We start from the raw sequence: 27199 nt of genomic DNA, 5'->3' as shown, positions 1-27199 counted from the left end.
TAGCACAGTTGAGCCTGATAATAGTATCACCACACATCTTTAGTACTTACATGTAGTGAAACATACTGCCCAGTGTCAGACAGCTGTGTCTGTAGTGAAACGTACTGCCCAGTGTCAGACAGCTGTGTCTGTAGTGAAACGTACTGCCCAGAGTCAGACAGCTGTGTCTGTAGTGAAACGTACTGCCCAGAGTCAGACAGCTGTGTCTGTAGTGAAACGTACTGCCCAGTGTCAGACAGCTGTGTCTGTAGTAAAACGTACTGCCCAGAGTCAGACAGCTGTGTCTGTAGTGAAACGTACTGCCCAGAGTCAGACAGCTGTGTCTGTAGTGAAACGTACTGCCCAGTGTCAGACAGCTGTGTCTGTAGTGAAACGTACTGCCCAGTGTCAGACAGCTGTGTCTGTAGTGAAACGTACTGCCCAGTGTCAGACAGCTGTATCTGTAGTGAAACGTACTGCCCAGTGTCAGACAGCTGTGTCTGGAGTGAAACGTACTGCCCAGAGTCAGACAGCTGTGTCTGTAGTGAAACGTACTGCCCAGTGTCAGACAGCTGTATATGTAGTGAAACGTACTGCCCAGTGTCAGACAGCTGTGTCTGTAGTGAAACGTACTGCCAAGTGTCAGACAGCTGTGTCTGTAGTGAAACGTACTGCCAAGTGTCAGACAGCTGTGTCTGTAGTGAAACGTACTGCCCAGTGTCAGACAGCTGTGTCTGTAGTGAAACGTACTGCCCAGTGTCAGACAGCTGTGTCTGTAGTGAAATGTACTGCCCAGTGTCAGACAGCTGTGTCTGTAGTGAAACGTACTGCCCAGTATCAGACAGCTGTATCTGTAGAGAAATGTACTGCCCAGTGTCAGACAGCTGTGTCTGTAGTGATACGTACTGCCCAGAGTCAGACAGCTCTGTCTGTAGTGAAATGTACTGCCCAGTGTCAGACAGCTGTGTCTGTAGTGAAACGTACTGCCCAGTATCAGACAGCTGTATCTCTAGAGAAATGTACTGCCCAGTGTCAGACAGCTGTGTCTGTAGTGATACGTACTGCCCAGAGTCAGACAGCTCTGTCTGTAGTGAAATGTACTGCCCAGTGTCAGACAGCTGTGTCTGTAGTGAAACGTACTGCCCAGTGTAAGACAGCTGTGTCTGGAGTGATACGTACTGCCCAGTGTAAGACAGCTGTGTCTCTAGTGAAACGTACTGCCCAGTGTCAAACAGCTGTGTTTCATATTTTTGAAATCATTTACATTAGGATTCATTTCATGAATACCAATATTGATCTGACAACTTATAACTAGTTTATCCGTAATTAACGGATCGCACTCACATCACATTGTTTAAAGTACACATCACATTGTTTAAAGTACACGCCACTTAGGAACAATACACTGTCACAGACTGACGTCAACATCACTATATTAGAGTTCATATTAGAACTCGTTTATCCGTAATAAACGGATCGCACTAACATCACATTAAAGTGCACGCCATTTAGGCACTATACACTGCCTTAGACTGATGTCAACATCACTATATATTAGAGTTCATACCTGAAGTTTATTCATACATATTTAACGGCTCATATAATTCTACACCTAACTGAGTGCACGCCACATAGTACTGAAACTAGGTGTATGTTTTACAACGTATCCAATTACGAATATAATACTATCACCTACACGGATTTCCACTTCTCAGTAACACAAGACTAATTATATATCCCAATAATACTCATTACATAGACTCCAATCAAAGATTGGCTCCTATAATCACGGAATACATATAGTCCTACTCACAGCTCTCTATCGGAGCGCACCCCACCCCCTTTTGTTTGTTTTTCATCACTATTTTCTGATTTTGGGAGTATATCACAATTAGGGGTAGCACAGTTGAGCCTGATAATAGTATCACCACACATCTTTAGTACTTACATGTAGTGAAACATACTGCCCAGTGTCAGACAGCTGTGTCTGTAGTGAAACGTACTGCCCAGTGTCAGACAGCTGTGTCTGTAGTGAAACGTACTGCCCAGAGTCAGACAGCTGTGTCTGTAGTGAAACGTACTGCCCAGAGTCAGACAGCTGTGTCTGTAGTGAAACGTACTGCCCAGTGTCAGACAGCTGTGTCTGTAGTAAAACGTACTGCCCAGAGTCAGACAGCTGTGTCTGTAGTGAAACGTACTGCCCAGAGTCAGACAGCTGTGTCTGTAGTGAAACGTACTGCCCAGTGTCAGACAGCTGTGTCTGTAGTGAAACGTACTGCCCAGTGTCAGACAGCTGTGTCTGTAGTGAAACGTACTGCCCAGTGTCAGACAGCTGTATCTGTAGTGAAACGTACTGCCCAGTGTCAGACAGCTGTGTCTGGAGTGAAACGTACTGCCCAGTGTCAGAGAGCTGTGTCTGGAGTGAAACGTACTGCCCAGTGTCAGACAGCTGTGTCTGTAGTGAAACGTACTGCCCAGTGTCAGACAGCTGTGTCTGTAGTGAAACGTACTGCCCAGTGTCAGACAGCTGTGTCTGTAGTGAAACGTACTGCCCAGTGTCAGACAGCTGTGTCTGTAGTGAAACGTACTGCCCAGTGTCAGACAGCTGTGTCTGTAGTGAAACGTACTGCCCAGTGTCAGACAGCTGTGTCTGTAGTGATACGTACTGCCCAGTGTCAGACAGCTGTGTCTGGAGTGATATGTACTGCCCAGTGTCAGACAGCTGTGTCTGTAGTGAAACGTACTGCCCAGTGTCAGACAGCTGTGTCTGTAGTGAAACGTACTGCCCAGTGTCAGACAGCTGTGTCTGTAGTGAAACGTACTGCCCAGTGTCAGACAGCTGTGTCTGTAGTGAAACGTACTGCCCAGTGTCAGACAGCTGTGTCTGTAGTGAAACGTACTGCCCAGTGTCAGACAGCTGTGTCTGTAGTGAAACGTACTGCCCAGTGTCAGACAGCTGTGTCTTTAGTGAAATGTACTGCCCAGTGTCAGAAAGCTGTGTCTGTAGTGAAACGTACTGCCCAGTGTCAGACAGCTGTGTCTTTAGTGAAATGTACTGCCCAGTGTCAGAAAGCTGTGTCTTTAGTGAAACGTACTGCCCAGTGTCAGAAAGCTGTGTCTGTAGTGAAACGTACTGCCCAGTGTCAGACAGCTGTGTCTGTAGTGAAACGTACTGCCCAGTGTCAGACAGCTGTGTCTGTAGTGAAACGTACTGCCCAGTGTCAAACAGCTGTGTCTGTAGTGAAACGTACTGCCCAGTGTCAAACAGCTGTGTCTGTAGTGAAACGTACTGCCCAGTGTCAGACAGCTGTGTCTGTAGTGAAACGTACTGCCCAGTTTCAAACAGCTGTGTCTGTAGGGAAATGTACTGCCCAGTGTCAGACAGCTGTGTCTGTAGTGAAACGTACTGCCCAGTGTCAGACAGCTGCGTCTGTAGTGAAACATACTGCCCAATGTCAGACAGCTGTATCTGTAGTGAAACATACTGCCCAGTGTCAGACAGCTGTGTCTGTAGTGAAACGTACTGCCCAGTGTAAGACAGCTGTGTCTGGAGTGATACGTACTGCCCAGTGTAAGACAGCTGTGTCTCTAGTGAAACGTACTGCCCAGTGTCAAACAGCTGTGTTTCATATTTTTGAAATCATTTACATTAGGATTCATTTCATGAATACCAATATTGATCTGACAACTTATAACTAGTTTATCCGTAATTAACGGATCGCACTCACATCACATTGTTTAAAGTACACATCACATTGTTTAAAGTACACGCCACTTAGGAACAATACACTGTCACAGACTGACGTCAACATCACTATATTAGAGTTCATATTAGAACTCGTTTATCCGTAATAAACGGATCGCACTAACATCACATTAAAGTGCACGCCATTTAGGCACTATACACTGCCTTAGACTGATGTCAACATCACTATATATTAGAGTTCATACCTGAAGTTTATTCATACATATTTAACGGCTCATATAATTCTACACCTAACTGAGTGCACGCCACATAGTACTGAAACTAGGTGTATGTTTTACAACGTATCCAATTACGAATATAATACTATCACCTACACGGATTTCCACTTCTCAGTAACACAAGACTAATTATATATCCCAATAATACTCATTACATAGACTCCAATCAAAGATTGGCTCCTATAATCACGGAATACATATAGTCCTACTCACAGCTCTCTATCGGAGCGCACCCCACCCCCTTTTGTTTGTTTTTCATCACTATTTTCTGATTTTGGGAGTATATCACAATTAGGGGTAGCACAGTTGAGCCTGATAATAGTATCACCACACATCTTTAGTACTTACATGTAGTGAAACATACTGCCCAGTGTCAGACAGCTGTGTCTGTAGTGAAACGTACTGCCCAGTGTCAGACAGCTGTGTCTGTAGTGAAACGTACTGCCCAGAGTCAGACAGCTGTGTCTGTAGTGAAACGTACTGCCCAGAGTCAGACAGCTGTGTCTGTAGTGAAACGTACTGCCCAGTGTCAGACAGCTGTGTCTGGAGTAAAACGTACTGCCCAGAGTCAGACAGCTGTGTCTGTAGTGAAACGTACTGCCCAGAGTCAGACAGCTGTGTCTGTAGTGAAACGTACTGCCCAGTGTCAGACAGCTGGGCCTGTAGTGAGACGTACTGCCCAGTGTCAGACAGCTGTGTCTGGAGTGAAACGTACTGCCCAGTGTCAGACAGCTGTATCTGTAGTGAAACGTACTGCCCAGTGTCAGACAGCTGTGCCTGTAGTGAAACGTACTTCCCAGTGCCAGAGAGCTGTGTCTGGAGTGAAACGTACTGCCCAGTGTCAGACAGCTGTGTCTGTAGTGAAACGTACTGCCCAGTGTCAGACAGCTGTGTCTGTAGTGAAACGTACTGCCCAGTGTCAGACAGCTGTGTCTGTAGTGAAACGTACTGCCCAGTGTCAGACAGCTGTGTCTGTAGTGAAACGTACTGCCCAGTGTCAGACAGCTGTGTCTGTAGTGAAACGTACTGCCCAGTGTCAGACAGCTGTGTCTGTAGTGATACGTACTGCCCAGTGTCAGACAGCTGTGTCTGGAGTGATATGTACTGCCCAGTGTCAGACAGCTGTGTCTGTAGTGAAACGTACTGCCCAGTGTCAGACAGCTGTGTCTGTAGTGAAACGTACTGCCCAGTGTCAGACAGCTGTGTCTGTAGTGAAACGTACTGCCCAGTGTCAGACAGCTGTGTCTGTAGTGAAACGTACTGCCCAGTGTCAGACAGCTGTGTCTGGAGTGAAACGTACTGCCCAGTGTCAGACAGCTGTGTCTGTAGTGAAACGTACTGCCCAGTGTCAGACAGCTGTGTCTTTAGTGAAATGTACTGCCCAGTGTCAGAAAGCTGTGTCTGTAGTGAAACGTACTGCCCAGTGTCAGACAGCTGTGTCTTTAGTGAAATGTACTGCCCAGTGTCAGAAAGCTGTGTCTTTAGTGAAACGTACTGCCCAGTGTCAGAAAGCTGTGTCTGTAGTGAAACGTACTGCCCAGTGTCAGACAGCTGTGTCTGTAGTGAAACGTACTGCCCAGTGTCAGACAGCTGTGTCTGTAGTGAAACGTACTGCCCAGTGTCAAACAGCTGTGTCTGTAGTGAAACGTACTGCCCAGTGTCAAACAGCTGTGTCTGTAGTGAAACGTACTGCCCAGTGTCAGACAGCTGTGTCTGTAGTGAAACGTACTGCCCAGTTTCAAACAGCTGTGTCTGTAGGGAAATGTACTGCCCAGTGTCAGACAGCTGTGTCTGTAGTGAAACGTACTGCCCAGTGTCAGACAGCTGCGTCTGTAGTGAAACATACTGCCCAATGTCAGACAGCTGTATCTGTAGTGAAACATACTGCCCAGTGTCAGAGAGCTGTGCCTGGAGTGAAACGTACTGCCTAGTGTCAAACAGCTGTGTCTGTAGTGAAACGTACTGCCCAGTGTCAGACAGCTGTGTCTGTAGTGAAACGTACTGCCCAGTGTCAGACAGCTGTGTCTGTAGTGAAACGTACTGCCCAGTGTCAGACAGCTGTATCTGTAGTAAAACGTACTGCCCAAAGTCAGACAGCTGTGTCTGTAGTGAAACATACTGCCCAGAGTCAGACAGCTGTGTCTGTAGTGAAACGTACTGCCCAGTGTCAGACAGCTGTGTCTGTAGTGAAACGTACTGCCCAGAGTCAGACAGCTGTGTCTGTAGTGAAACGTACTGCCCAGTGTCAGACAGCTGTATCTGTAGTGAAACGTACTGCCCAGAGTCAGACAGCTGTGTCTGTAGTGAAACGTACTGCCCAGTGTCAGACAGCTGTATATGTAGTGAAACGTACTGCCCAGTGTCAGACAGCTGTGTCTGTAGTGAAACGTACTGCCCAGTGTCAGATAGCTGTGTCTGTAGTGAAACGTACTGCCCACTGTCAGACAGCTGTGTCTGTAGTGATACGTACTGCCCAGTGTCAGACAACTGTGTCTGGAGTGAAACATACAGCCCAGTGTCAGACAGCTGTGTCTGTAGTGAAACGTACTGCCCAGTGTCAGACAGCTGTGTCTGTAGTGAAACGTACTGCCCAGTGTCAGACAGCTGTGTCTGTAGTGAAACGTACTGCCCAGTGTCAGACAGCTGTGTCTGTAGTGAAACGTACTGCCCAGTGTCAGACAGCTGTGTCTGTAGTGAAACGTACTGCCCAGTGTCAGACAGCTGTGTCTGTAGTGAAATGTACTGCCCAGTTTCAGAAAGCTGTGTCTGTAGTGAAATGTACTGCCCAGTGTCAGAAAGCTGTGTCTGTAGTGAAATGTCAGTACCAGTGTCAGAAAGCTGTGTCTGTAGTGAAATGTACTGCCCAGTGTCAGACAGCTGTGTCTGTAGTGAAACGTACTGCCCAGTGTCAGACAGCTGTGTCTGTAGTGAAACGTACTGCCCAGTGTCAGACAGCTGTGTCTGTAGTGAAATGTACTGCCCAGTGTCAGAAAGCTGTGTCTGTAGTGAAACGTACTGCCCAGTGTCAAACAGCTGTGTTTCATATTTTTGAAATCATTTACATTAGGATTAATTTCAGGAATATCAATATTGATCTGACAACTTATAACTAGTTTATCCGTAATTAACGGATCGCGCTCACATCACATTGTTTAAAGTACACATCACATTGTTTAAAGTACACGCCACTTAGGAACAATACACTGTCACAGACTGACGTCAACATCACTATATTAGAGTTCATATTAGAACTTGTTTATCCGTAATAAACGGATCGCACTCACATCACATTAAAGTGCACGCCACTTAGGCACTATACACTGCCTTAGACTGACGTCAACATCACTATATATTAGAGTTCATACCTGAAGTTTATTCATACATATTTAACGGCTCATATAATTCTACACCTAACTGAGTGCACGCCACATAGTATTGAAACTAGGTGTATGTTTTACAACGTATCCAATTACGAATATAATACTATCACCTACACGGATTTACACTTCTCAGTAACACAAGACTAATTATATATCCCAATAATACTCATTACATAGACTCCAATCAAAGATTGGCTCCTATAATCACGGAATACATATAGTCCTACTCACAGCTCTCTATCCGAGCACACCCCACCCCCTTTTGTTTGTTTTTTATCACTATTTTATGATTTTGGGAGTATATCACAATTAGGGGTAGCACAGTTGAGCCTGATAATAGTATCACCACACATCTTTAGTACTTACATGTAGGGAAACATACTGCCCAGTGTCAGACAGCTGTGTCTGTAGTGAAACATACTGCCCAGTGTCAGACAGCTGTGTCTGTAGTGAAACGTACTGCCCAGTGTCAGACAGCTGTATCTGTAGTAAAACGTACTGCCCAGTGTCAGACATCTGTATCTGTAGTAAAACGTACTGCCCAAAGTCAGACAGCTGTGTCTGTAGTGAAACGTACTACCCAGTGTCAGACAGCTGTGTCTGTAGTGATACATACTGCCCAGAGTCAGACAGCTGTGTCTGTAGTGAAACGTACTGTACAGTGTCAGACAGCTGTGTCTGTAGTGAAACGTACTGCCCAGTGTCAGACAGCTGTGTCTGTAGTGAAACGTACTGCCCAAAGTCAGACAGCTGTGTCTGTAGTGAAACATACTGCCCAGTGTCAGACAGCTGTGTCTGTAGTGATACATACTGCCCAGAGTCAGACAGCTGTGTCTGTAGTGAAACGTATTGCCCAGTGTCAGACAGCTGTGTCTGTAGTGAAACGTACTGCCCAGTGTCAGACAGCTGTGTCTGTAGTGAAACGTACTGCCCAGTGTCAGACAGCTGTGTCTGTAGTGAAACGTACTGCCTAGAGTCAGACAGCTGTGTCTGTAGTGAAACGTACTGCCCAGTGTCAGACAGCTGTGTCTGTAATGAAACGTACTGCCCAGTGTCAAACAGCTGTGTCTGTAGTGAAACGTATTGCCCAGTGTCAGACAGCTGTGTCTGTACTGAAACATACTGCCCAGTGTCAGACAGCTGTATCTGTAGTTAAACGTACTGCCCAGTGTCAGACAGCTGTATCTGTAGTTAAACGTACTGCCCAGTGTCAGACAGCTGTGTCTCAGTCTGTAGTGAAACGTACTGCCCAGTGTCAGACAACTGTGTCTGTAGTGAAACGTACTGCCCAGAGTCAGACAGCTGTGTCTGTAGTGAAACGTACTGCCCAGTGTCAGACAGCTGTGTCTGTAGTGAAACGTACTGCCCAGTGTCAGACAGTTGTGTCTGGAGTGAAACGTACTGCCCAGTGTCAGACAGCTGTATCTGTAGTGAAACGTACTGCCCACTGTCAGACAGCTGTGTCTGTAGTGATACGTACTGCCCAGTGTCAGACAGCTGTATCTGTAGTGAAACGTACTGCCCAGTGTCAGACAGCTGTGTCTGTAGTGAAACGTACTGCCCAGTGTCAAACAGCTGTGTCTGTAGTGATACATACTGCCCAGAGTCAGACAGCTGTGTCTGTAGTGAAACGTACTGCCCAGTGTCAAACAGCTGTGTCTGTAGTGAAACATATTGCCCAGTGTCAGACAGCTGTATCTGTAGTAATACGTACTGCCCAGTGTCAGACAGCTGTGTCTCAGTCTGTAGTGAAACGTACTGCCCAGTGTCAGACAACTGTGTCTGTAGTGAAACGTACTGCCCAGTGTCAGACAGCTGTATCTGTAGTGAAACGTACTGCCCACTGTCAGACAGCTGTGTCTGTAGTGAAACGTACTGCCCAGTGTCAGACAGCTGTGTCTGTAGTGAAACGTACTGCCCAGTGTCAGACAACTGTGTCTGTAGTGAAACGTACTGCCCAGTGTCAGACAGCTGTGTCTGTAGTGAAACGTACTGCCCAGTGTCAGACAGCTGTGTCTGTAGTGAAACGTACTGCCCAGTGTCAGACAGCTGTGTCTGGAGTGAAACATACTGCCCAGTGTCAGACAGCTGTGTCTGGAGTTAAACGTACAGCCCAGTGTCAGACAGCTGTGTCTGGAGTGAAACGTACTGCCCAGTGTCAGACAGCTGTATCTGTAGTGAAACGTACTGCCCAGTGTCAGACAGCTGTGCCTGTAGTGAAACGTACTTCCCAGTGTCAGACAGCTGTGTCTGTAGTGATACGTACTGCCCAGTGTCAGATAGCTGTGTCTGGAGTGAAACGTACAGCCCAGTGTCAGACAGCTGTGTCTGGAGTGAAACGTACTGCCCAGTGTCAGACAGCTGTATCTGTAGTGAAACGTACAGCCCAGTGTCAGACAGCTGTGTCTGTAGTGAAATGTACTGCCCAGTGTCAGACAGCTGGGCCTGTAGTGAGACGTACTTCCCAGTGTCAGACAGCTGTGTCTGTAGTGATACGTACTACCCAGTGTCAGTCAGCTGTGAATGTAGTGATACGTACTGCCCAGTGTCAGACAGCTGTGTCTGTAGTGAAACGTACTGCCCAGTGTCAGATACTGTGTCTGTAGTGAAACGTACTGCCCAGTGTCAAACAGCTGTGTCTGTAGTGAAACGTACTGCCCAGTGTCAGACAGCTGTGTCTGTAGTGAAACGTACTGCCCAGAGTCAGACAGCTGTGTCTGTAGTGAAACGTACTGCCCAGTGTCAGAGAGCTGTGTCTGGAGTGAAACGTACTTCCCAGTGTCAGACAGCTGTCTCTGTAGTGATACGTACTGCCCAGTGTCATACAGCTGTGTCTGTAGTGATACGTACTGCCCAGTGTCAGACAGCTGTGTATGTAGTGAAACTTACTGCCCAGTGTCAGACAGCTGTGTCTGTAGTGAAACGTACTGCCCAGAGTCACACAGTTGTGTCTTAAGTCTGTAGTGAAACGTACTGCCCAGTGTCAGACAACTGTGTCTGTAGTGAAACGTACTGCCCAGTGTCAGACAACTGTGTCTGTAGTGAAACGTACTGCCCAGTGTCAAACAGCTGTGTCTGGAGTGAAACGTACTGCCCAGTGTTAGACAACTGTGTCTGTAGTGAAACATACTGCCCAGTGTCAAACAGCTGTGTCTGGAGTGAAACGTACTGCCCAGTGTCAGACAGCTGTGTCTGGAGTGAAACGTACTGCCCAGAGTCAGACAGCTGTGTCTGGAGTGAAACGTACTGCCCAGTGTCAGACAGCTGTATCTGTAGTGAAACATACTGCCCAGAGTCAGACAGCTGTGTCTGTAGTGAAACGTACTGCCCAGTGTCAGACAGCTGTATCTGTAGTGAAACATACTGCCCAGAGTCAGACAGCTATATCTGTATTGAAACGTACTGCCCAGTGTCAGACAGCTGTATCTGTAGTGAAACATACTGCCCAGAGTCCGACAGCTGTGTCTGTAGTGATACGTACTGCCCAATGTCAGACAGCTGTGTCTGTAGTGAAACGTACCGCCCAGTGTCAGACAGCTGTGTCTGGAGTGAAACGTACTGCCCAGAGTCAGACAGCTGTGTCTGAAGTGATACGTACTGCCCAGTGTCAAACAGCTATATCTGTATTGAAACATACTGCCCAGTGTCAGACAGCTGTATCTGTAGTGAAACATACTGCCCAGAGTCCGACAGCTGTGTCTGTAGTGAAACGTACTGCCCAGTGTCAGACAGCTGTGTCTGTAGTGATACGTACTGCCCAATGTCAGACAGCTGTGTCTGTAGTGAAACGTACCGCCCAGTGTCAGACAGCTGTGTCTGGAGTGAAACGTACTGCCCAGAGTCAGACAGCTGTGTCTGGAGTGAAACATACTGCCCAGTGTCATACAGCTGTATCTGTAGTGAAACATACTGCCCAGAGTCAGACAGCTGTGTCTGGAGTGAAACGTACTGCCCAGAGTCAGACAGCTGTGTCTGAAGTGATACGTACTGCCCAGTGTCAAACAGCTATATCTGTATTGAAACGTACTGCCCAGTGTCAGACAGCTGTATCTGTAGTGAAACATACTGCCCAGAGTCCGACAGCTGTGTCTGTAGTGAAACGTACTGCCCAGTGTCAGACAGCTGTGTCTGTAGTGATACGTACTGCCCAATGTCAGACAGCTGTGTCTGTAGTGAAACGTACCGCCCAGTGTCAGACAGCTGTGTCTGGAGTGAAACGTACTGCCCAGTGTCAGACAGATGTGTCTGGAGTGAAACGTACTGCCCAGTGTCAGACAGCTGTGTCTGTAGTGAAACGTACTGCCCAGTGTCAGACAGCTGTGTCTGTAGTGAAACGTACTGCCCAGAGTCAGACAGCTGTGTCTGTAGTGAAACGTACTGCCCAGTGTCAGACAGCTGTGTCTGTAGTGATACGTACTGCCCAGTGTCAGACAGCTGTGTCTGTAGTGAAACGTACTGCCCAGAGTCAGACAGCTGTGTCTGGAGTGAAACGTACTGCCCAGTGTCAGACAGCTGTGTCTGGAGTGATACGTACTGCCCAGTGTCAGACAGCTGTGTCTGTAGTGAAACGTACTGCCCAGTGTCAGACAGCTGTGTCTGTAGTGAAACGTACTGCCCAGTGTCAGACAGCTGTGTCTGTAGTGAAACGTACTGCCCAGTGTCAAACAGCTGTGTCTGTAGTGAAACGTACTGCCCAGTATCAGACCGCTGTATCTGTAGTGAAACGTACTGCCCAGTGTCAGACAGCTGTGTCTGTAGTGAAACGTACTGCCCAGTGTCAGACAGCTGTGTCTGTAGTGAAACGTACTGCCCAGAGTCAGACAGCTGTGTCTGGAGTGAAACGTACTGCCCAGTGTCAGACAGCTGTGTCTTTAGTGAAACGTACTGCCCAGTGTCAGACAGCTGTGTCTGTAGTGAAATGTACTGCCCAGTGTCAGACAGCTGTGTCTGTAGTGAAACGTACTGCCCAGTGTCAGACAGCTGTATCTGTAGTGAAACGTACTGCCCAGTGTCAGACAGCTGTGTCTGGAGTGAAACGTACTGCCCAGTGTCAGAGAGCTGTGTCTGGAGTGAAACGTACTGCCCAGTGTCAGACAGCTGTCTCTGTAGTGAAACGTACTGCCCAGTGTCAAACAGCTGTGTCTCGAGTGAAACGTACTTCCCAGTGTCAGACAGCTGTGTCTGTAGTGAAACGTACTGCCCAGTGTCAAACAGCTGTGTCTGGAGTGAAACGTACTGCCCAGTGTCAGACAGTTGTGTCTTAAGTCTGTAGTGAAACGTACTGCCCAGTGTCAGACAGCTGTGTCTGGAGTGAAACGTACTGCCTAGAGTCAGACAGTTGTTTCTTAAGTCTGTAGTGAAACATACTGCCCAGTGTCAGACAGTTGTGTCTGGAGTGAATCGTACTGCCCAGTGTCAGACAGCTGTGTCTAAATCACACGTCATGGGTCCTCTAGCAGGATAATGACCCAAAACATACCTCAAAAAGCACCCAAGAATGGATGAGAAGAAAACATTGGACCATTCCAAAGTGGTCTTCTATGAGTCAAGATTTGAATTCCATTGAATATTTGTGGAAATAGCTGTTGGGAAAAGACACCCATCAAACCTGAGTGAACTGGAGCAGTTTGCTTATGAAGAGTCGGCTAAAATCCGAAAAGTGAATCTTATTCAGAGCTATAGAAAATGTTTGCGCTCTGAAATATTAGTTTGAGTACCAATATGTTTTCCCATGCTGTTTAAAGCAATAAATGAAGTCATAAATCAAAAGTGAAGTTTCTGTTCTATTACATTTGAAATAAAGAAAGGTGGATAACAAATACTTTTGTCAATTTTTACCTGGTTCCGAGAAAATTGTGCGTTTTCCTACAAAAAGAAGTGTACCAATAATTTTGACCACAGCTGTATGTATATTGTTCTAAAACTGTGTTTGTTTTCAATCTATACCTCTGTATAACAGTGTGTCTATCTCTGTTCCTTGCAGTCCCCTTGTGGTTTTGAGCTCTGTGCGTCACTCCTCTTCCTCGCTCTCGTCACATGCCTCCAGTGACACAGGGAGCACCCCAACTGCCGGAGACAGTGAGAATGAGGATCCCTACACACTACAGGTACCCCAACAGCCAGAGACATCCATTTCATAATGCTCAGTAATGCCATTAACAAATTTTATTTAATTTAGAAGCAAGCAACTATATTTTAGAGCCAAAGGTGTTTGTATCTAGATATATGTAGAATGATCCAAAAAGTTGGAAGCCTAAATTGAAATTTTAGTAGCCATGACTCCCTAGATCTTTGAATTTGTTTCCTAAATATCTTCACAAAGTCCATTTTTACTCACACTGGGCTAAATCATATTCCAGTACTAGACCCCAAACAACGTGCACTATGGGCCCGAATTATCAAGCTCCGAACGGAGCTTGATGCCCTATGTTTCTGGCGAGCCTTCAGGCTCACCAGAAACACAAGTTATAAAGCAGCGGTCTAAAAACCACTGCTCCATAACCTGTCCGCCTGCTATGAGGCGGCGGACAGACATCGCCGGTAATCAACCAGATCGGATACGATCGGGTTGATTGACACCCACTGCAGGCGGCCAATTGGCCGCGAATCTGCAGGGGGCGATATTGCACCAGCAGTTCACAAGAACTGCTGGTGCAATGATAAATGCTTACAGTGTATGCTGTCTGCATTTATCGATGTGCAGCGGACATGATCCGCAATATCAGATCATGTCCGCTCACATCATGATAAATAGGCCCCTATGTCTTCAAAAATCCTTGTGCGGTCTTCACTCTACAAGGTCTATAGAGACCTGTAGAATACATACCAGAGGTGGTTTAATTCACTATTATTATTATTGTTTATTTATTTATTTAAGCGCCAACATTTTACGCAGCGCTATACAAAGGTACAGTACAATCGTAAGGGTACAATACAATAAACAATAAACAAAATCACAATATAAAATTGTACTCTTCATCCTCACCCCCATAGGGGAATTTTATCCTTGACATACAAAATGCTATCACGGGTGTCCCACTCAACACCTCCCACATATGTGAGTAAATGGGAAGCGGACCTAAATACCACTATAGACCCATCTGACTGGACTATCATCTTTCACCAAATGACGAAAGCTTCCTCATCGATCTCGATGTTAGAAATGAATATCAAACTATTAAGCAGATGGTACTACACACCTGTCCGATTACACCACCTATTTCCCAATATGACCAACACATGTTGGAGGGACTGCGGGGGGACGGCGACATTTGCTCACATTTGGTGGACCTGCCCGATAGTGATGTCCTACTGGCTCTCCCTTAAACCAGAAATAGAAAAGGTTCTGGGTGCGCCCCTCCCACTCACTCCTTGGATTTTCCTCTTTAACAAACTCCCCAAAATCGCATGCAAATTAAAAAAACCACTTGTCACTATCATTATCAACTCCGCAAAAAGATTAATCCCACTAAACTGGAAAAAAACTAATTTACCGTCCCCTGCAGTGTGGAGGGCAAAAGTAACACACTTTCTTCACTTAGAGAAATACCACTACATCCACACCAAGCGGATAGAAGAATTTCACGATATACTATTCCTATGGGAAGAATACGCAAATAGTCAATAGCCATCTATCCTCCTACACCCCCCCAACAATTGACCATGAGGCAGGCGCCCTCTCTTTTTTCTTTTATCATTTTTAATTTCTCTACAACTCACGATCTAACATATCTACATGTTGTGGCCAACCTATAATAGTCAGGAGAATGGCACTCCTACCACAAGCTCGCCCATAGATAATTTACCTAACTAAGCGGTGGCTGATTGGCACTTATAATCTAGTCCAACTATAGTAGCTAACCTCGAGTCTATTGTTATAAAAATAACTGTTATGGAAATAACTGTGACAATGTTTTATTCATTGTAACAATTGATGTTAATTTGAACGTTTTTTCTATGTTTTTCATTGTATATCCTGGAATTATCGCAATAAAACCATTTAAAACTTTAAAAAAAAAAAAAAAAAAATTAAAAAAAAAATTGTACTCTTATTTTGTTATTGTACAATAAATGTCCATATAGTCCCAAACTCTTAGGGTAAAAGCTCGAAATTGATCGAGAAATGCTGTATCCAATACTGCAGCTTTGCTTATCTAAGTCTTTTTGTATCCGTTTTTAGCTGAAACAGTATCACTTGAGTTTTTAATAATAGTGTCAATATAATGTTATTCCACTCTTACGCTTTTTTGTTATTATTAAGGAGATTGTGTATAGAACTTAAGCCCCAAAAAGCTTGTTATAACTCACCAGAATCCGAAAGTTTTTATTATCTTACCCCGACCGTGCCAGTACCTCTGAACAAAGTTGTTGGCTTCTCCAAATCGGCCATTAGCTCTGGCCGTGACGTGTGGCTCCCACGTGTCCAATACGGTCTGCCAATAGCTCGGTCGGGTTACCAGTGGTAAATTCAAACTGCGGGTTTCCTTGAAAGTGAATATACCCAGTTCAAAGGGGTCTTGTTGTCCTCAATGTTGCTCCTTTACTTTACCAATCTCCCTAATGTTGCTTTAACCATTCAAAATGGTAAATATCAGCAGAGTCCGATCATGTCAGGAAAGCTGGCCAGCTCAACAGGTTAGGTCATCTATGCGTTTCAGCTCGTAAGCTTTTTTCAAGATGAACCTGATCCTGCCCAGCATACTTTTATACACCTCTTCTTAAAGGGACAGTTAATTTATATCCATATTTCTTTCATTGTTATATCCAATCTTGCTTTTATTTTCAAGTCTTGCTCCATTTTGGGTTCTGTATAAATTGTGCTTTTATACAATTTTCGTTTGGGTCATTTATAATACCAGCATGTTAATACTTAAAAAAACTATAAAAAATTCATAATGTATTGCAAAGTGCTTTAATTATCTGATAAATGTACCACTATAACCTTATTTAATTTTTGGTCAAAACTTATGGTCACTACTGATCTTGGAGTCCATTAGTACTAACAAATAATATCAAATTTTCTTCCAACTTAAAAATTAGAGGAAAAATATATCTTTACCATAAAAAAAAAATCAATTTTTTTTTATCCTCTTGTTATGTATATAATTAAAAATTGATTCGAAACACTCTAAAAATGATCATAAAACAATCTAAAAAGATCTTAGAAGTCTAAACAATAAACTAATAAATTTAATAATATATTTTAATCATCAAAAACTCTAAAAAATATATATACAATAAAAACATTTTATTTATCTAGTAGACTACCTTTCTGGGGTATTCCTTTGTTACCTAAATTCCGAATTACCTCATGAGCAACTACAAAATAACTTCCTTTTTTTTGTGACTAATGATTTTTAACTAATTTTATGTTTACAAGCTTCTCTTGTGTATATTTAAAGGAATAGGAACGTCAAAATTAAACTTGCTTGATTCAGATAGAGCATTTTATTTTAAGTCACTTTTAAATTCACTTCTATTTTCAAATGTACTTTTTTGTCTTGGTATCCAATGTTGAAAAAGAATATGCATGTATCCTACACTAGTGGGAACTAGCTGGTGATTGGTGCCTGCTTTGTTGTTAATAACACCTGTTAAACGGACATGAAACCACAAAACTTAATTTCATGATTTAGATAGAACATTCAATTTTAAACAACTTTTCAATGTACTTCTATTTTTGATTGATTACGGAAATCTAATGTCATCATTACATTCACTTGGCTGACCAATCAGGTAACAGACTGCATTATTATAACCTGAATTGCATATTTGCAGGGTCCTCAGCAATCAGAAGCCCCCCTTCCTTTGACATTGTTTTTGCAGATCACAGCTAAGACAGTGTCCTGTTTCTTCCATTAGCTCAGGCTCCGACAATCTCCAACATTATCCATAAGGCCAGTCCAAGTGTCTCTAATAGCATTTATTGTCCAGTCTCTGACAGTCTCTAAATTCTTCCATGAACCTAGTCTCAGGCAGTCTCTCGCTTTCAGACCAGCCCAGTCTCATATACTTCTATGAGCCCAATCTCTGAAAGTCTATGACATTTTCCTTGAGCACAATCTCTGACATCCTCCTTAAACTCAGTCTCAGATAGTCTCTGACATCTTCCTTGATCACAATCTCAGACAGTCTCTAACATCTTCCTTGAGCTCTATCTTAGACAGTCCCAGACAACTTCCTCCAGCACAATCTCAGACAGTCACTGACATCTTCCTTGAGGGCAATCTCAGACAGTCTCTAATATCTTCCTTGAGCACTATCTCAGACAGTCTCTGACATCCTCCTTGATCACAATCTCAGACAGTCTCTGACATCTTCCTTGAGCACAATCTCAGACAGTCCCTGACAACTTCCATGAGCGCAATCTCAGACAGTCTCTGACATCTTCCTTGAGCGCTATCTCAGTCCCTGACAACTTCCTTGAGCGTAATCTCAGACAGTCTCTGACATCTTCCTTGATCACAATCTCAGACAGTCTTTAACATCTTCTTTGATCACAATCTCAGACAGTCTCTAACATCTTCCTTGAGCGCTATCTCAGTCTCTGACATCCTCCTTGATCACAATCTTAGACAGTCTCTGACATCTTCCTTGACTGCAATCTCAGACAGTCCCTGACATCTTCCTTGAGCCCAATCCCAAAGTCTTTTATATCTTCTTTAAGCCCATTATCAGAAGTCTCTGAATTCTGCCACATCCAAGTGTTGGACACTTTCTTCTTAGTTCTTTTTCTAACAGTTTCTCCACTTATCTCTCATGCATGCCGTCTCTTTAAGTTTCTGACAGCTTCTCAAGCTCTTTCACTAATCATTTGTCTCCATCTGTGATACATTTTCCCCCTTTCTTAGATGCTGCTCCCGCACTCTCACAGTCTCTGACATCTTCCTTGATCACAATCTCAGACAGTCTCTAACATCTTCCTTGATCACAATCTAAGACAGTCGCTAACATCTTCCTTGAGTGCTCTCTCAGACAGTCTATGAGATCCTCCTTGATCATAATCTCAGACAGTCTCTGACATCCTCCTTGATCATAATCTCAGACAGTCCCTGACAACTTCCTTGAGCACAATCTCAGTCAGTCCCTGACATCTTCCTTGAGCACAATCCCAGAGAGTCTTTATCATCTTCTTTAAGCCCATTATCAGAAGTCTCTGAAATCTGCCACAGCCAAGTGTTGGACACTTTCTTCTTAGTTCTTTTTCTAACAGTTTCTCCACTTATCTCTCATGCATGCCGTCTCTTTAAGTTTCTGACAACTTTTCAAGCTCTTTCACTAAACATGTCTCCATCTGTGATACTTTTTTTCCCCCTTTCTTAGATGCTGCTCCCGCACTCTCTTCATGCCGGCTCAATCACTAATGTTTCTGCGTTATCATCATCCTACACAAGCCCCTCCTCCTCCAGTCTCAGCTCCACCCACTCTGCTCCATCACAGCTTGTTAATTCTGCACCCTCAAGCACACGAGGTGAGTCCTGCTTTATGGTGGAACAAATGTTGCTCAGGGTAAATTGCAGAATAATTACAGTCACCAGTCATGACTAGCATAAAGGAGGAAATGTGCTGAATATAATCAAGAACTGCAGATAATGGGGCATGGGTTATGTGGTCTTTGGCCAGGTCAACTGATGCAGTGTGGTTAGAACAGGATGTACACTGTAAGTGGAACGATGCTCTGGAGAAAGCACACTAAGAGGAAGGCTGCACTGTGGATGGAGAGAGGCATTGGTAGGTAGCCCTCTTATACATGAAGCCCCAATTGTTCTTGAAAAAGCTCACAGTGTCCTTAGATCTTACAGCAAGAATGTTTTCTATTTATTATATTTCATATGATCGTGAGTTTTGGTATGCTATATAGTTAGTGCTTGTTATGTAGAATTGTAATATGCTGTTACTCTTGAAGGTGGAAGAAAGACCTGTACATGGAAAGCCATTCTTGTAGCACGTTCTCATCAGGAATGTTGTTCTTGACAGCAACAATGTGGCTGAAAAATATTGACAGAACAATGTCACCATTGCTGCTATATTGTCATGTTTTGTCACCAAGGGAAATTCATGTCTTCTCCTTGACAACACCTTGCAGACCTCTTTGGTGTCCAAATTAATGTTGAAATAGCCCTAATTCCAAATATAATATCCATAACCTTATCTTACATCCCCAAAACATAAATATGCAATAAGAAAAGTGTTCTGGTGCATCAGTGCATTTTTTATTGCACTGTTGCTTGCAGAGAACTATTTGTTTAACTCATGCAAAGGTATTTAAACAAACATCAGAGTGGCAATGCACTGCTGGTTTGGAGCCGAACATTGTCTCTGAGCCAATAAGGGGAATCATATATGCATAGCCACCATTGACCAGCTGTATTCAGTAGTGCATTGTCACTGTGAAACTGAATTTAACTATGGGGCCCATTTATCAAGCTCCGAACGGAGCTTGTGGGCCCGTGTTTCTGGCGAGTCTTCAGACTCGCCAGAAACAGCAGTTATGAAGCAGCGGTCTAAAGATCACTGCTCCATAACCCTGTCCACCTGCTCTGAGCAGGCAGACAGGAATCACCGGAAATCAACCCGATCGAGTTCGATCAGGTTGATTGACACCTCCCTGCTGGCGGCCTATTGGCCGCGAGTCTGCAGGGGGCAGCATTGCACCAGCAGCTCTTGTGAGCTGCTGGTGCAATGCTGAATACGGAGAGCGTATTGCTTTCCGCATTCAGCGAGGTCTTGCGGACCTGATCCGCACTGTCGGATCAGGTCCGCAAGACCTTTGATAAATAGGCCCCTATGTGTTAAACCCCTTTGTATGAAGAACTTTTTCTCTATATGTTTGGTATCATTGACCCCCATTCCATTGGAAGTGCCCATCAACCAATGCACATGAGTAGTAAGTGACTATCAGACAATTAGTATGAGTAGTAAGTGACTATCAGGCAATGAGCATTAGCAGGAAGTAACTATCAGCCAATACGCATGAATAGTAAGTGAATATCAGACAATACGCATGAGTAGTAAGTGACTATCAGCCAATGAGCATTAGCAGGAAGCGCCCATCAACCAGTGTACATGAGTAGCAAGTGACTATCAGACAATGAGTATGAGTAGTAAGTGACTATCAGCCAATACGCATGAGTAATAAGTGACTATCAGCCAATGAGCATTAGCAGGAAGTGCCCATCAACCAATGCACATGAGTAGTAAGTAAGTGACTATCAGACAATTAGTACGAGTAGTAAGTGACTATCAGTCAATACGCATGAGTAATAAGTGACTATCAGGCAATAAGCATTAACAGGAAGTGCCCATCAACCAATGCACATGAGTAGTAAGTAAGTGACTATCAGACAATTAGTGTGAGTAGTAAGTGACTATCAGTCAATACGCATGAGTAATAAGTGACTATCAGGCAATGAGCATTAACAGGTAGTAACTATTAGCCAATACGCATGAGTAGTAAGTGACTATCAGCCAGTGGTGGCTGCGTTCACATTGCTGTGAACTTGTAATACTTGCGCACATTAGCGTGTGCTGGTATTACACAGTGGAGCGCTAATATCACTTTCATTAAAGCGATACTTAGCGCTCCACTTATAATCTGGCCCTAAGGGTTTGCGCTTTAATTTGAAACCCGGTGTAAATTAGCGCTTGATGGCTTTTAATACTTTCTATGAAATGCATTATATTGCGATATTGTGGTATAGCACGCCATCGGAAGCAGTCCATACGCAAAATTGCTTCTGATAGCATATTTATCGACTTGCGACCTCAGGCAAAGCTAATCATGACTCAATGGAAAACGAACCCATAAATGGGTTTTCTAAAGGTCTTTCATATTGTCCCTGTACAATTTGTGTTTATGTCACGTATGCATTAACACCTATTTTTAAACAATGTTAATAGGAGGAATGCCTAGTAAAAATACGTCTGTAAAGATGAGTGATGAGGCATAAAGGGACAGTATACTCCAGAATTGTTATTGTTTAGATGGATAATCCCTTTACCGATTCTCCAGTTTTGCATAACCAACATGGTTATATTAATACACTTTTTACCTCTGTGATTACCTTGTATCTAAGCCTCTGCAGACAGCCCCCTTATCTCAGTTCTTCTGTCAGACTTGCATTTTAGCAATCAGCGCTGACTCCTAGGTAACTCCACGGGTGTGAGCACAATCTATATGGCACACACGAACTAACGCCCTCTAGCTGTAAAAACTGTTGAAATGCCCTGAGGCGACCTTCAAGGGCTTAGAAATTAGCATGAGTCAACCTAGGTTTAGCGTTTAACAAAGAATACCAAGAGAACAAAGCAAATTTGATGATAAAAGTAAATTGGAAAGTTGTTGCATGCCCTATCTGAATCATGAAAGTTTAATTTTGACTTGACTGTCTCTTTAAAGGGACACTAACGTAAAAAATTAAACTTTCATGCTTTAGATAGATCATGCTGTTTTAAGAGAGTTTCCCATTTATTTCCAATTTGCGTCTTTTTATATTCACACTGTCAGAGGCACCAGCTCTCGCTGAACATGTGCAAAAGTACACAATGTATATTTATAGGAGTCTGTGATTGGCTGATGGCTGTCTCATGATACAGAGGGCAAACAAAAAATATTTTGAAATTTGTCATAAAAAACTACTATTCATTTAAAAGACAGAGTAATTGCTATTACATTGTATTTTATTATGTAGTTGTATATAAGGCAATTTTACTGTATTGAATGGCCCTTACAACATTATCTCATCTACGTATGAGACCCCTCTGCAATCTCACAAACTTTTATTAATTTAGTGCAATATATTCAGACTAGTTTACTGAGTAAGTTTGCAATAAACTTGCGGTTTACGAAACAAAACATAAAATAAACACATCTTACAGTCCAACAGGTGCACAAATATCAAGCAGACCTCCCAACTGTCCCTATTTGAGAGGGACAGTCCCTGATTCTGAGCTCTGTCCCTGTGAGAAAGCCATATGTCCCTCTTTACAGAACTTCCGTTAGTCCCACCCATGGCAAACCCAGAAACACCCACAAATTGCACTGACACACCCACAGATCAGCCAGACACACCCACAGCCCCGCCCATTAGCCATCTATGACCCCTCCCCTTTCAACATGGCTCCACCCACAAAATGGTGAAGGGCCCCTATCAACCTCCTGTGTCCCTGATTCTCAGCCACAAATGTTGTGAGCTATGTATTATGTTTGGGATTGAATGTCCTATTGAAAAAAGATAAATTCAGACCCCAGTTTTTGTCTACCTAGATGACTGATTACAATAAAGATTATGGGTATAATGCTAGATCTCATTGTGTCTTATTGTGGCTCTTAATTCGTTCATTTATTTCTGGAACAAAATGGACGTATTCTGTTTTTATTTGCTGAAATCTTTATATATTTTTGCAACCCTTCTGAAATTCAAATTACATTAAATTAATGAACTAATATTAATAATATTAATTAATTAAAGGGGCTCTGAACCCAATTTTTTTATTTTGTGATTAAGATAGAGCATGACATGTTAAGCAACTTTCTAATTTACTCCTATTATCAAATTTTCTTCATTCTCTTGGTATCTTTATTTGAAATGCAAGAATGTAAGGCCCATTTTTAATGAACAACCTGGGTGCTGTCCAGAGTCTGAACCCAAAAAAAAGCTTAGATGCCTTCTTTTTTCAAATAAAGATAGCAAGAGAACGAAGACAAATTGATACTAGGATTAAATTATAAAGTTGCTTAAAATTGCATGCTCTATCTGAATCACAAAATATTTTTTTTTGCTTCAGTGTCCCTTTAAGTATTTTTATTTTGCATATACTGTATATGGGGAGTGAGATAGTCCTCTTTTTCCCTTTCGTTCTTGCATAGTACATTGTTCTAATTTGCATAATGGATAAATAAAGATTTAATTAAAAAATATATAGAAATAAGGTGCTTTTCTGTTTAGGCTCACCTTCACTGCCAGATAAATATCGTCACTCACGGGATATGGTGATGCTTCTCCCAGCACCGAGAGACCGGCCCAGCAGTGCCATGTACCAGACGGGCGCAGATAATACGCAGGTACAGTAGGATATGCTATTTGTGTGATACTGAGTGTGACTTTATGTATGATGCATTATTTATTTCAAGTGAGAAGAGACCCTTAATATAACAATAATATATAAGTCAACGTTTTAAAATGACATGCTCAGATTCCTTACACCATGTAATGTAATCACTTGCAGCACTTAACAGCTATGTGTTTAAGCCTTCACAAAGACATACCACTACTGGACCCTAGTGGAAACTGCCAATGGGACCTAGCTATGCAACTAATGCTGATAATTGGATCAGCAGCGGTTTCCCCTCTGGACCAGCTGTGCTCCCCGACAGTACTTTAACTATGTGTTTAAACCATAGCTAAACACATAGGGCTAGATTACAAGTGGTGAGCTAAATATTTCTATTGCTCCCATGCTAACTGCAGTGAAAGTTACATTTTAACAAGGTTGGGTTTGTGTGCATATTGCAACTTTAAGTTATAAGCATGAGAGAAAAATCAGGTGCACTAACTTCAGGACATTGGATATCGTGATCGCGCTAAATTCTTCTTCTCATAGACTTCTATGGGGAGTGCTATTAAAAAAAATAAGTTATCGCTCGAGCGGTAACCGACATTGCACTAGGCAAACAGCGCTAAACCTAAAGTGAGTAAGCAATACTTTACATTCCTATGTTCTTCATTTAGAAGAAAGTGTTATTTTTATTTTTAAATATTTATTTATGTATATATATTTATATATATATATATATATGTGTGTGTGATTATTTTTTGTAAAATATATATCTCTAAGAATATGTACAGATATAGATATACATAGAGATATAAAGGGCTAGATTACAAGTGGAACGCTAATTTGATTTCACGTGATAAATAACCAGCCATAACAAGTGGCTGGTTATTGCTACCGCAAGCTTGTAAATATCCACAAAATGCCCCCAAAATCAAGTGTGATATATGTTATTAAAAATAAAGATAGTATATACATATATATTTACAATTTGCTGCCCATCGCTGCGCTACTTACACCCTGCACTGCGCGAGATCTCATGCCGTTCCTCACGTCATTTCAGCCTATGGAAGCTCGCTCTTGTGAGCGATATGCTTCCCAGCAATGTGAACTGAATTGCTGTCAACTTGTAATACCAGCGCACTTTAGCACATAATTTAAAAATGTTATGAAACAAATTAAGTAAGTAGAGAAACAAAAATGTGCAGTAAAAAATTGTATTGTTAAATTTGAGAGGAAAAAAAAAACTATTCAGTGCCCATAGTAAAAATTGTAATAAACCTATACTGCGAGGTCCACACATGCAAAAAAATGCTGTGAAATTCATACGAAATTCAAACAGTTTTGTTTGTAAAATTTGTTTCCTTGACTCTGCTAGTGGGCTTCCAGGGATGTAGCTGAAAGTTCTCTGCAAATTGTCTAAACATTTTCATACTGCAGATCTCGCTGTTTTATTTCACAAACTGGAAGGTAGCAAGATTGTGTCACAATACGCAAAACATTTATTACCCTAATAGAAAAAACACATGCACATGAAAATAGAGGAGATTTTAAAATAATTTATACTGCCAACAGGGTAATGTGATTTGTATTGGCTGCAGTATTATATTTGTATAGTGTGTCTCCTGCTAACTGTGCTCTCCCTATCAAAATTTCCCTTTCCAGTGAAATCCACTACTTTCTTTGGGCTAGATTAAAAGTGGCATGCTAATGTTAGTGCAATATCGTGACTGTGCTAACTAGCGTGCATATTACAAGTTGAAAGTACATTTGTGCTCAGTGGATTACCACGTCTGAAGACTAGTATAAAGTGTAAGGGTTAAAACAAATGTTCACTAAACACATAAAAAACACATTAAAATAAAAATAAAGTTATATTTAATTAATATATACACTTATTGACAAAAATATTTTACATAAATATAAATAATTTTTTATAAGGGTTAAAAGGTGTATGGTATATGACATATATATGTCTAAATATGTGTGTGTATATATATATGTGTGTAGAAATGTGTATAGATGTGCTTATATGTGTAAATATGTATATACATACATATATACACATACAAACACATATATACACGTATGTGTGTGTGTATATATATATATATATATATACATACATACACATACACTTTTGAGCCCTTTCCAGCTAAATACCTTAAAACATGACATTTACATTTTTTATCAATTTGAATCATTTTAATGTGTTTTATTGTATTTTTAATATAAATACTTTACATTTCAATGTTCTTCACATGGAAGAAAATGTTATTTTTAAATTTATATTTATACATCGGTATATATATATTTATACATCAGTATATATATATATATATATATATATATATAAATATTTAAAAATAAAAATACCATTTTCTTCCATATGAAGAACATTGGAATGTAAAATATTTATAACTACCTTTAGCGCTCTAGGTCTAATGCGTTTGTAGGGTTAGCGCTTCCCATTGAAGTTTATGGAAGAAGTTAAAGGGGTCGGGATATCCGAAGTTCTGAAGCTAGCGTGCATCAGACTTTCGCTCATGCTCTTACTTTTTACTTTCAACTTGCAATATGCATGCTAATCCGCCCGTGTTAAAAGTTTACTTTTAGCGCAGTGAGCGAAAGAACGCGACCTGTAATCTAGCTCTATGAGAGGAATCTTGCAGCTCACAGCCTCTTTTTAGCGAATACCCTGAGGGCAGCCCCTGCAAGTCTTAGCACGACTTTTCATGTCCCTTTGGGAGAATTTCAGATAATCTGTCCTTAAAGAGACAGTATACACTAATTTTCATATAACTGCATGTAAAAGACACTACTATAAAGAATAAGATGCACAGATACTGATATAAAAATCCAGTATAAAACTGTTTAAAAACTTACTTAGAAGCTGTCAGTTTAGCTCTGTTGAAAAGGTAGCTGGAAAGCCCACTGCAAGTGGGAAATAAGACACTCCCCCCTCCCCCTTCTTTTGCATATGAAAAGACCCTTTACACAAACAGGAGCAAACTGGAGTAGGTAGCTGACGGTATTCACATAAAACTTTGGGGCTTGGTTAGGAGTCTGAAAATCAGAGCAATGTTATTTAAAAATAAGCAAAACTATACATTTATTTAAAAAAAAAACCACTTTATGGGCTATATAAATAGATCATCTACAAAACATTTATGCAAAGAAAAAATGAGTGTATAATGTCCCTTTAATTCCAAATAGTTTCATTTTTAATTTCTGCGTTACTTTAACATTTTCTCAGGCAATTTTTTTTTTTATCGTGTTTAAATGCACAGTCCCCATTTAAATAGATCTCACATTTTATTAATGATATATTAATATAATTATCTTTTTTGGATGCATCTTCCATAATTTATTAGTGGCTGTTAAGGATCAAGCGCAAACCTACATACAGTATGTACCATTCTGTTTAATGGAGAGCCTATTATGCACAAGTAGAGCCTATACCTCCCAAGTTTGTAAGCAGGTATCTGGGACTCAGAAGGATAAGAGGGGCCCATTCCCATTATGTGGGCGAGGTTACGTCAGGATGGGGGGTTGCTTGTGGTTAGTGGTTGGGATTGTGGGCAGTTGATGGGTGTGTCTGGTTGGTCAGTGGGTGTGTCTAATAACTTTATAGGGCTAAGGGAAATCCAGAAATTAGGGACAAATGGCTGGCACAAAAGGACAGCTAGGAGGTCTGAGACCCTTTTACCAACACACAGTGCAGATGTGAAACGCGTCGGACGCTATTGGTTGTACATTTGTAATAAAGTTATCTGGTTTTACAAACCTCCTTCTGTATATGG

The 27199-nt window shown here is 42.3% G+C and overlaps 1 protein-coding gene across 1 annotated transcript in view; it reads left to right on the top strand.

Annotated features, from left to right (window-relative positions):
- Positions 1-27199, top strand: part of DOCK3 (dedicator of cytokinesis 3) — a 924676-nt gene that overhangs the window by 837687 nt on the left and 59790 nt on the right. Inside the window, exons 47-49 of the mRNA XM_053721106.1 lie at positions 13327-13450; positions 18666-18813; positions 23291-23406. Coding sequence (XP_053577081.1) covers positions 13327-13450; positions 18666-18813; positions 23291-23406 — 388 coding nt within the window. The remainder of the gene's footprint in view (positions 1-13326; positions 13451-18665; positions 18814-23290; positions 23407-27199) is intronic.

This window comes from Bombina bombina, chromosome 7, assembly GCF_027579735.1.
Source record: "Bombina bombina isolate aBomBom1 chromosome 7, aBomBom1.pri, whole genome shotgun sequence".
Lineage (NCBI taxonomy): Eukaryota > Metazoa > Chordata > Amphibia > Anura > Bombinatoridae > Bombina > Bombina bombina.
The sequence above is the reverse complement of the archived record's forward strand: the minus strand, read 5'-3'. Positions and strand labels throughout refer to the sequence as shown.